General features: G+C 41.4%; 1 protein-coding gene across 1 annotated transcript; it reads right to left on the reverse strand.

Annotated features, from left to right (window-relative positions):
* Positions 1 to 5,197: 5,197 nt before the first annotated feature.
* Positions 5,198 to 10,585, reverse strand: LOC120041439 (DLA class II histocompatibility antigen, DR-1 beta chain-like; the record flags this gene model as incomplete). The annotated part of the gene is made up of 4 exons (XM_038986395.1): positions 10,525 to 10,585; positions 6,504 to 6,776; positions 5,746 to 6,027; positions 5,198 to 5,336 (listed from the first exon to the last, which is right to left on the reverse strand). Coding segments are annotated over exons 1-4 (755 nt in total), but the record flags the coding sequence as incomplete, so codon positions are not given.
* Positions 10,586 to 12,000: the final 1,415 nt, after the last annotated feature.

The following is a 12,000-nucleotide window of genomic DNA, read 5'->3' on the forward strand; positions in this document are numbered from 1 at the left end:
TGGGAATGAGTTCGTAAGTCAGCATTTCACTGTAAAGTCTTCACTCGTTGTATTCGGCGCATGTGACCAATAAAATCAGATTTGAATCTATTTGACAAGAGACAGACAGATACAGTAGGTCTCTATATAGCGTGTTAATCATTTGAACGTGTACTGCCACCTAGTGGATAAAATAGGTTACAACAGCTAAACCGACATGAATAGGCCAACTACTCTGACCTCAAATCAAATCAAATGTGCCGTATACAACTGGTGTGAACTTTACCGTGAAATACTTGCTTACAAGCCTTTCCCAACTATGCATATTAAAAACATTTTAAAATAAAATTATAATAGAATAGCAACACAAGACAAATAAAATACACAAGAATGGAGCGATATACAGAGAGCACCAATACCTCCCTCCCTGGCTCCTCCCTTCTCTCACGTGGTGGACCAATTAAAACACCTGATGTGCTTCATCTAAGCGAGTAAGGAAGTCAGTTTTATTTTATTTATTCAACTTTTATTGAACCAGGGAGACACACTGAGAGCTAGGTCTCATTCACAAGCCTGGGAACAACAGTCATATCAGCACACACACAGTTATATACACAATATACACAAACAATATACACATTAGCCATTATGATCAAATAAAACAAACACATTCATCACTATAAAAATCCTTAACCAATTTCCTAAATTGACCCAGAGACACCAAATGATCCAAACGACTTCCTGAAATTCTACATTTCAACAGAGATGTTAACAAACGTGCTGGGTTGAACAGTGGCGCTGTTTCCCCTGGTGCGGATTTCAACTTTAAGAATGTTGTGTTTGCTATTACTGTAAACATGCTTTACTTATCATTCTGATATAATGCTAGCCTCCGCTGTAATTTCATATTGGTATGTGTGTGTGTATAATGTGTGTGTGTGTAGGCTACAGATGTAGGATTGTAATTTGACCTATATTGTCACAGCAAAATAATCCTGTAGTAACAGGATTGAAACGTTTTGTCCATAATATTGCTGGATCGGTGGTTAGGCTATTAGCTGGACAAAAGTAGGCTACATGAAAAGTACAATACTGTTAATATAATCTTGTGTTTTAGGGCGGGGCTTTCAGTGAAGTTATGTACATCACAAAGCTCATCTGCATTTCCTGTGGTGCAGGAAAATTCTCAGCAACAAAAGAGTGATCAATTTAAGATCCTACATCTGTGTACGTGTGTTTCTGTGTATCACTGAGGCTTTTTACATTGTTGTTACAGTACCAACGAAATCCTTTACTGCAGCAACACTCTGGGTGTGTCACAAATGGCACCGTATTCCCTATGTAGTGCACTACTTTTGGCTGGGGCCAATATGGCACCCTATCACCTATATAGTGCACTAGTTTTGACCAGAGCCATATGTGCCCTGGTCTAAAGTAGTGCACTACATAGGGAATAGGGTGCCATTTGTAACCATTTGGAGAGCAGCCTCTGTATAGGATGGATGCCTTTTGGTCAAAATGACACAATTCCGTTTCACTTGTTTTTTCCTTTAAACTTGAGCTATCTGACTTTACACCCAGTGGTGTAAAGTACTTAAGTAAAAATACTTTAAAGTACTACTTAAGTAGGTTTTTGGTGTGTCTGTACTTTACTATTTATATTTTTGACTACTTTTACTTCACTATATTCTTAAAGAAAATAATGTACTTTCTACTCCATACATTTAACCTGACAACCAAAAATACTTGTTACATTTTGAATGCTTAGCAGGATAGGAAAATGGATAAATTCACACACTTATCAAGAGAACATCCCTGGTCATCCTCTGCTTCTGATCTGGCGGACTCACTAAACACACAGGATTAGTTTGTAAACGATGACTGAGTTTACAAGGAAATGGTGCCGCCTGGTTTGCTTAATATAAGGAATTTGAAATTATTTATACTTTTACTTTTGATACTTAAGTATATTTGATCAATTACATTTACTTTTGATACTGAAGTATATTTAAAACCAAATACTTTTAGACTTTTACTCAAGTAGTATTTTACTGGGTGACTTTCACTTTTACTTGAATCATTTTCTATTAAGATATTTCAACTTTTACTCAAATATGAGAATTAAGTACTTTTTCCACCATTGCTTATACATATAACTTTTGTAATACCTGGGAGTGTTGAGTTTACTAATAAAGCTTAAAAATGAAGTTTTGAAACAGGCCTCACTTTCTCAATGACTTACCTGACTGAAAGGTTACAAAATCTTCATGTGCATTTTTATCTGACAATATTTAGCAATAATTAGAAAACCATTAGAAGTGAATGACCATATAATATCTGGGTATTTGAGAGTGGATACATGAATATTAGAATAACAGCGAGACACTTACCACAGATAAAAGAGGAAACAGTTAAACGTATCTTCAGTGTTACCTCTATTGGATTCAGTCAAAACCACCACCTAGTGGATGAGGTGGGTCAAATTAGTAGTAACAGTACTGGTTAATTATTATTGTTACATGTAGGCTCTACTTGGCAGCTGAAAAGCTGAATTACAGTACACCTCCCATACAAGTAAACAAGGACAATTAAAATGTCAGAAAGTCAGGATGGGAGGTCTCTAGGAGTTGAAGCAGATTGGAAAGTATTGAGAGCGGAGGACGCATCGATGGTATTACTGAGGAGGGAGCTGGTCAGAGTCAGACACATTCTACGACCCGACTCCTAATCACAGGAATTGTACTTTTCAGTTGATATCTTGAGTACATTATGTTGAAGTAAGACTTATCTTGAACGCACTCTGTTGAAGTAAGACACGGGAAGGGATCTTAAGTTAAAAGCTCTGATAACTTAAGGAGACAGTTTGGACCCTATAGAGTCTATGGTAACTTAAGGAGACAGTTTGGACCCTATGGAGTCTATGGTAACTTAAGGAGACAGTTTGGACCCTATAGAGTCTATGGTAACTTAAGGAGACAGTTTGGACCCTATGGAGTCTATGGTAACTTAAGGAGACAGTTTGGACCCTATAGAGTCTATGGTAATTTAAGGAGCTGGTTTGGACCCTATAGAGTCTATGGTAACTTAAGGAGACAGTTTGGACCCTATAGAGTCTATGGTAACTTAAGTAGGCAGTTTGGACCCTATAGAGTCTATGGTAACTTAAGTAGGCAGTTTGGACCCTATGGAGTCTATGGTAATTTGAGGAGACAGTTTGGACCCTATAGAGTCTATGGTAACTTAAGGAGGCAGTTTGGACCCTATGGAGTCTATGGTAACTTAAGGAGACAGTTTGTACCCTATAGAGTCTATGGTAACTTAAGAAGACAGTTTGGACCCTATGGAGTCTATGGTAACTTAAGGAGACAGTTTGGACCTTATGGAGTCTATGGTAACTTAAGGAGACAGTTTGGACTCTGGAGTCTATGGTAATTTAAGGAGCTGGTTTGGACCCTATGGAGTCTTTGGTAATTTAAGGAGACAGTTTGGACCCTATGGTAATTTAAGGAGACAGTTTGGACCCTATGGTAATTTAAGGAGACAGTTTGGACCCTATAGAGTCTATGGTAACTTAAGGAGCCAGTTTGGACCCTATAGAGTCTATGGTAACTTAAGGAGCCGGTTTGAACCCTATGGAGCCTATGCCTATGGATCCTAATCCAAAGTAGTGTTTATATCTAAACAAATGTAAGCTGTAGCCAGTCATGGCTGGAATATGATAACAATGATGACCTGTCTAATGTGCTGATCCACACCTAGATCATATCAGTCAAACTAATGGGTGAAAAATACCCCTTAGACATGAGGGCAAATAGCTGGTTTGAGGTTGGCTAGGACTGTGCTATATAAACAACAACAACAAATAAAACAAGTGAAATTGGTGAGCATGTGAGAAAGCACATGCAGGCTATGGACAGTTTTGTTTTATTAGCAAACTACATGATTAAACGTGATGTGATTTTAACAGTGTAAAGTGGGTTTCCTATATGGAAACAGAGCTTGTTTTTCACTGGCTAGCAGGAAGCTAATTGTAGAATCAACTTTTCTACCTGTTCTCGACTATGGTGATACCATCTCCTGAAGTACAACTGATTCTACTCTAAAATCCCCTGATTGTCTTTATCACAGCGTCCTTCATTTATTACATCTGACAGCTTTAATACTCATCACTGCATCGTTTACCAAGTTGTCTGGGACCCCTTTTAAAGACACGTAGATCACTTCATTACTGTCTTTTTGTTTATAAAGCCCTACTCCACAAGCTGCCAACATACTTAATGTTATTGTTATTGTTTTTTTTAGCCAATGCTAACTAGCGTTAGCACAATGACAGGAAGTCTACAGGTACGGTAGCATTGCAGGCTAGTTTACACAGTTGTACAATAAGGTCGTTCAAGAGCATAAAAAGTGGTTCCAACTACTTGGTTTGTTCAAAACAATTCAAGACAATTTGTGAGAAACAAACTACTTCATAAAAATATATCTTGTATCCTATAGCATATATGTAGGAACTTGTTTTAAGGTGTTACTGTAACAATAATATCAACTCTTGATAGTCTTTAGAAAAGCAGCAGACACTCCTTACACATAAGATATAGACAACATCATCAAGAGATAGACACCCTGCAGTGTCTATAGACACCCTGCAGTCAGAGACATAATAAGAATTAGCTAGCATCCTAAATGGAACCCTATATGGTACACTCATTTTGAACAGGACCGGGGATCCATATAGGGAGTAGGGTGCCATTTGGGACTCATATTTACACTATGCAGAACTGTAATGTAGTCACTGAGAGATCACTGGGATGGGTGACTTGTTGGCACCAATTCCCTCCCTGTTGAACAAAATACACCACCGTTTGAGTTTTTACATTTGTGCATTTTGGCTGTTAGCATTGATTGACTAAGAAGCAGTTATTAACATATTATTCATTTATATTGTTGGTCTTAAAGTGACAGCAGCACAATCATGGGGGATAGATACTGTAGAGGCAGAGAGTAACAGACTGAACAATAAACGATACTATCTGTCTGTAGAGATCGGCAGGTAGCCTAGAGGTTAGCGTATCTCACAGTATCCCTTGCCGAAAGCCGACAAGATGTGCCCATGAGCAAGGCACTTAACCCTAATTTGCTCCAGGGGTGCTGTACTACTATGGCTGACCCTGTAAAACAACACATTACTGCACCTATCCGGTGTATTTGACAATAAAACATCTTATACTCACCATCACCACCAGTGGTCTTCCTCCTGTTGTAGTAGAGGAGACCAGCTGCAGCGAAGACCAGCCCCAGCACCAGCCCAGACGCCCCGATGGCTATCTTAGTCCTCTCAGACCCTGGCAGAGACATGTCTGGGATGAAACGTAGTGAGATGTTATAGTTACAGTTGTTTGATGGCTATCTTACTCCTCTCAGACCCTGCCAGAGACATGTCTGGGATGAAACGTAGTCAGATGTTATAGTTACAGTTGTTTGATGGCTATCTTACTCCTCTCAGACCCTGGCAGAGACATGTCTGGGATGAAACGTAGTGAGATGAATGTAGTTATAGTTACAGTTGTTTGAAAAACAACACACATCATTAATAACCCAACTTATCAGAGCTCTTTGCTCCCTTATTTCAACCTTTCCTTACTTCATTGCTTCCTTACTTCCTTATTCCCTTCCCTAAACCATTTCCAGTAACACTCAGTTTGTTCCCTGACTTCCTTGTCCGCTTTTTCCTAGTTCCCTTGCTTCCTTGTCCCCTTACTTCCTTACCCCAGTGGAGGATCTTTGGTTCAGTGAAGCTGGCATGCTCCACCATGCAGGAGATCTTCTCTCCAGGTGTGGGAGTGTACTCCAGGTAGGAGTGGATCTGATAGTGCCAGTCGCCATTGGCTAGCTCCTCAGAGGAAGTCATGTTTGAGGTCACTTCCTGTCCATTCCTCAACCAGGTCACCCTGATCTGTTTGGGGTAGAACTTGTAGGCGCTGCACGTCAACATGGAGGGGTGTCTGTCACTGTGGGGCGTCATGGACCTCAGATGGACGGAGGGCTCAACTGAGAGGGAAAATAATAAAACAGTATTCTTTTGTTTTCTACTGCTTGGTGTTTTTCAATGGACAGGTATGTACATGTCCACTTAGGTTGTACATCTATATACGGGTCAGTTCCCTTTCTAGCTTGGGTGTCAATGTGTTCCACCTATAAGCTTTAGTAAGTGTACTTTTAGACGAAGTCAATTGAGATGCCTTGTGTTGTGTCAGACTGATACCCAAGCTAGTTCTCTTTCACTTCCTCAAAACAAACTCAGTAAGATTCCACAGTGGGATGGTATGAGTTAGATAACCTGTCTGTGCAGTTCTTTCTTTCTGGAAGTTCCCTGACTTGTCAAACCCAAACGTAATTCATGTAAAAATCAACTAAATGGTGTTTAAAAATAATATTGTAAAATTATGATGTGAAATCAATTTTTCCTGAAATATCTTATGCAAATGTATTTTATTTTCACCACCGTTCTCCATAGAACTGTTTACCATTGTTGTTTATTCCAGCTTCGTAGGCGAGGGCACCATAATGTTTGCAGAAGAAATGAAGTGGAGTTTGAAACGATGCCAGGACCACGGGATCTGCGTTTAATTGCTCAGCGTTATGTATCCCAAAGGGTGTGTAACCAGTAAATCTATTGAGAGTGCTGTTGTATTCCATGACCTTCACCATGTCTGAAATAGCTCTCCAGACGTACTCCACATCGTGTGGATCTTCCCCTCTGTAATAACAAAGGTCGAGGATGGTGATAAAGTGTCCATCTGGTGAGAAAAAACATGAATGCATGTAAACCTTTATACTGCCACATAATAGATATACGTTATTATACAATAATATGCAGTTCTCTTTTATTTGGCTATAAATAATTACTCTTAATATATTTTTACTATCTCTTTAAAGGGGCAATCTGCAGTTGCTACATCGATTTATTTAGACTTAAATTATATATACCCATTGATTCTTGGAGAATATAACCTATAAATGCCTCACGAGCTCCATTCAATGGTCGTACCCCATCAGAACCAAAAATATGAGCTTGTTTTACTACAATGTAAACTTTGTAAATGTAAACAAGCACTGTGCTCGTGGGTTGCATGTGCGAGTACCGGCTGACTGTACAGAGATTGTGACAGCCGGTTAAATGGCGTCCCTTGAGAGGGCAAGAACAAGATGTATTTAGGATACTCGTCCACCGCCTTGTCCCTGTCTCCGCGTAGCAGCACGTGTTCAAGCTGCTGCAGCTTGTAAAATCCAGCTTGATCAAACCTCTCTATGAATTGAGTATTCACTGTGTCCAAGGCGTTGTAGAATTGGGCTCTGTGCAAAGACTGGGCATCCGGATTTATATGGGCTGCAGCCTGACCGGTGTAACGCTTTGTAGGTTTGAGATATGAGGCATCTGAATAGGTTGTAGGTCCAACTTTGTTGCCATAGCAGTTGCGAACAAGACATCAAAGTGCTCCTCCGTTCGCTTGTCCTGCATGCTTGTTTTGACATGGTCCACAGCCTCCAACATGCCTGAAACGGTCTGTTTCCTAAGCTGCAGGGTGTTCAGGCACTCCAAGTCCCCCGTCAGGTCTTCAGACACTACAAGGCCGAACTTGCCAGATTGATTAAAGAAGCCCCCCAATTCATGCACCAGACCCATTGAATCTCTTACCAGTGGAGAGGCTACACAGGCAGCCTGCGTAACTAAGTTCACACAGTGTGGACCACAGTGACAATACATATCCAGTGGGTTGTTCTTTCCTTCAAATGGCTTGCACCCCCCTGCAATCGTCCAGCCATGTCTGCGGCACCGTCATAGGTTTGTCCTGGAAGTTGGGACAGAGGAAGGCCTGGACGCATCATCACATCACATGCCATCTTGGCTATATTTTGCCCTGTCGTTGATGACCCAGGAATTCTGGAGGCCGTCTCTGGAGGCTCCGGGCTGGAGGCCGTCTCTGGAGGCTCCGGGCTGGAGGCCGTCTCTGGAGGCTCCGGGCTGGAGGCCGTCTCTGGAGGCTCCGGGCTGGGCGCAGGCACAGGACTCACCAGGCTGGGGAGACACACAGGAGGCCTCCTCCTTAGCCGAGGCACCGGATACACTGGGCCGTGGAGGCACACTGGAGGTCTCGAGCGCAGATCTGGCACCACCCGTTCTGGCTGGATGCCCACTTCCACCCGGCAAATGCGGGACGCTGGCACCGAGCACACCGGCCTGTGAATGCTCGGCCGAGACACAGTGCGCATCACCCCATAGCACGGGGCCTGACCAGTCACATGTTCGCCACGGTAAGCACGGGGAGTTGGCTCAGGTCTCCAACCTGACTCTGCCACACTCCCCGTGTGCCCCCCCCCCCAACATTTTTTGTGGCTGCCTCTCGGGCTTGCTTGCCAGCCGTGTTCCAGTGTAATCCTTGGCCCCTTTCCTAGCTGCCTCCGCCTTCCTGGCTGCCTCCACCTGTTCCCATGGGAGGCGATCCCTTCCAGCCAGGATCTCCTCCCATGTGTAGGATCCCTTGCCGTCCAGGATGTCCTCCCATGTCCAGTCCTCTCTTCCACGCTGCTTGGTCCTTTGGTGGTGGGTAGTTCTGTCACGGCCGTCAAACAGAGGAGACCAAGGTGCAGCGTGGGATGCGTACATTCTTCTTTATTTAAAGAACGAACACTAAACAAACTAACAAAATAACTAACGAACCGTGAAGCTATACAAACATGAGTGCTGACAGGCAACTACACATAGACAACTACACCACAAATACAGGTGGGAAAAGGCAACCTAAGTATGGTTCTCAATCAGAGACAACGATAGACAGCTGCCTCTGATTGAGAACCATACCAGACCAAACACATAGAAATAGAAAACATAGGGGAAAAAAACATAGAATGCCCACCCCAACTCACGCCCTGACCAAACCAAAATAGAGACATAAAAAGCTCTCTACGGTCAGGGCGTGACACCACCAGATTCAAAATGGTGTTTTGCATTTGGGGACTGGTGAAATCAAAGTGACCTTTCAGCCAAGGGGTCAGCTCTGCATCGCCCTCTGCCTTGTTCAGCTCTGCATCGCCCTCTGCCTTGTACTTTAGACACTGGCTGAAATTCCCTCTCCTTATCAACGCCTCGAAAAGCCTGACCTTGCAGCGCCAAGAACTTCACACCCCCAACAATCTTCATAAGATTTCTCCTCGCGTGTTGCTGCTGTCTTTAAAGCTCACGTGAAAGTTGCACATGAACAGGCTTTGGCTCCTGAATCCGAGTCATCACAGCTCATTTGTGACACTGGCTGTCTTTATGCGCACTACATTTCTCCAGTGCCTTCTTCCAATTTTGAAAGCTAGTCTGGACAAAAGCTGAATCTGCTTTTGTCGCAAGCTTAGACTTTTGTGTTGCAAAGTATTTATCACAATAGAAACAGAGGACCCCCTTTAAGGAGGGGCTGTAATGGAGCCAAGGATGATCTTTAAACCCTTTCTCCTGAAAGTAGAGTGTCCTATTTGATAGGGTTTGTAACTCTGTGTTGTTGTTTGTGTCGCACTACTTTGCTTTATCTTGGCCAGGTCGCAGTTGTATATGAGAACTTGTTCTCAACTGGCCTACTTGATTAAATACAGGTGAAATAAAAAAAAATATATATATATTTAAAATAAATAGTTTTCAACAGGAGAGATTTGTATAAACTTTACTGTCTGTCTCTCCGACATTTGCAACATTGTTTCAATATTCAAATTAGATCTCCAACTGTCCGATAGTAATGATCCTGTAGGGCTCGGGAGTAGGGACGAGAGAGAGGCAGGCAGCGTTTCTCAGCCAGTTGAAAACACGAATCAGCTGGCAACATTTTTATGGATATATACAACGAAATGTCAATTGAAAAAAAGTACAACGAAACGAAGTGCAGCTGGTTTTCAGTCTTTCCATCTTCAGTTCGAAGTTATTGTGTTAGCTGTGTTGTTGGCTAGCTCCTCTGAACATTTAGGAACGACTGGGTCGCGTCTATATATACAGAACACAAAGAACGAACGACTGGGTCGCGTCCATAGATACAGAACACAAAGAACGAACGACTGGGTCGCGTCCATAGATACAGAACACAAAGATAATGAAAGTATGTCGATCATTATTTGAATATGTTGGTAACCCGTTTTATATAAGTGATAATGCCATCGAAGCCTCGGGCATTATCCCTTAATTTGGGCACCACTATGGCGCGCCGATAAGAGGGCATTTTGAGAACATTCTTAACAATGGCATGACGCGACCGGGTGACGGAACAACAGATTATCCCTTTAAATCTGGAAGCAACAGAGTTGTTCATACTGCAACTAACTTCATCTAAACCAACAAGAACTTTCACATTTAAAGAGCAGGATTCATTGACAGTCTTTCAGCAGGGTAATTCATTGACAGTCTTTCAGCAATATAAATTATCCCAGAGTCTTATAAAAAAAAAAAAATGTTTTTGTTCAGATACTGTGCAAAATGGTATAGTTTACTAACTAATTCTAAAGATTTCTACTTACCAGTTGGAGTGAAGAATGAAAACATAACCACAAACAACAAATATGACTGCAAGAAAGCCATCATAATTATAGAATGTTGAAAGGACGGAACTATGACCTACTCATTGCAGTAGTTAAGAGAGCATGAGAGCCAATATTTTTTCAGAGAAGAGTTCTGTCATCTGTTTCTGGCTGGTATGAACTTTTCATTTATCAAGCTCTGCAGCTCTTGACTTCAAAAACGTTTTAAAACACGAATTTGATGTAAATGTGGAGTATATTGTTTAAGTCAATAGGTCTAAAAAATTAACTAAATCAAACATTTTATTTTGGGAGGGGGGAATATTAAGCGACCCCCCCCCCCCCATTTAATACAATAACATCTGATCATTTGTGTTGACAATCAGTTTAGATTTTTTTTTCATTGAAAACATGCCGTTTGTTACAAAAGCATTCCCATAACTTGATTAGAAAAAGGTTTTCTCAATGTCCTCACTGTATCAAAATAATCTTGACTCAGAAATAATGATACCATAAGGATGATACACAACCATAAACAAATAATATCACTAACAAAAACATTTGAAATAGCCTTTATTCCACATCCACACATTACATGTATGAGGACTCGGATAATAATGTGTTGCAGCTTGCAAATGTTTTTTCTGATGAGTTAAACATGTTGATGCAGTAAGCAAGTTACTATACAGTGCATTCGGGAAGTATTTCAGACCCCTTGACTTTTTCCACATTTTGTTACATTACAGCCTTATTCTAAAATGGATTAAATAAATGTTTTTCCTCATCAATCGACACCAATCTACACGCAATACCCCATAATGACGAAGTGAAAACAGGTTTGTAGAATTATTTCAAATTCATTAAAAATAAAAAACAGAAATACCTTATTTACATTAGTATTCAGACCCTTTGTTATGAGACTCGAAATTGAGCTCAGGTGCATCCTGTTTCCATTGATCATCCTTGAGATGTTTCAACAACTTGATTGGAGTCCAGTTGGCCATCGAAGCCTCGGGCATTATCCCTTAATTTGGGCACCACTATGGCGCGCCGATAAGAGGGCATTTTGAGAACATTCTTAACAATGGCATGACGCGACCGGGTGACGGAACAACAGATTATCCCTTTAAATCTGGTAGCAACAGAGTTGTTCATACTGCAACTAACTTCATCTAAACCAACAAGAACTTTCACATTTAAAGAGCAGGGTAATTCATTGACAGTCTTTCAGCAATATAAATAATCTGTCTTATAAAAAAAAAATGTAGTTTTTGTGCAGATACTGTGCAAAATGGTAAATTCAATTGATTGGACATGATTTGGTAGGTCCCACAGTTGACAGTGCATGTCAGAGCAAAAACCAAGCCATGAGGTCAAGGGAACTGTCTGTAAAGTTCCGAGACAGGATTGTGTCGAGGCACAGCTCTGGCGATGGGTACCAAAACATTGTGGCCTCCATCATTCCTAAATGGAAGA

The sequence above is a fragment of the Salvelinus namaycush genome, unplaced genomic scaffold, assembly GCF_016432855.1.
Source record: "Salvelinus namaycush isolate Seneca unplaced genomic scaffold, SaNama_1.0 Scaffold467, whole genome shotgun sequence".
Lineage (NCBI taxonomy): Eukaryota > Metazoa > Chordata > Actinopteri > Salmoniformes > Salmonidae > Salvelinus > Salvelinus namaycush.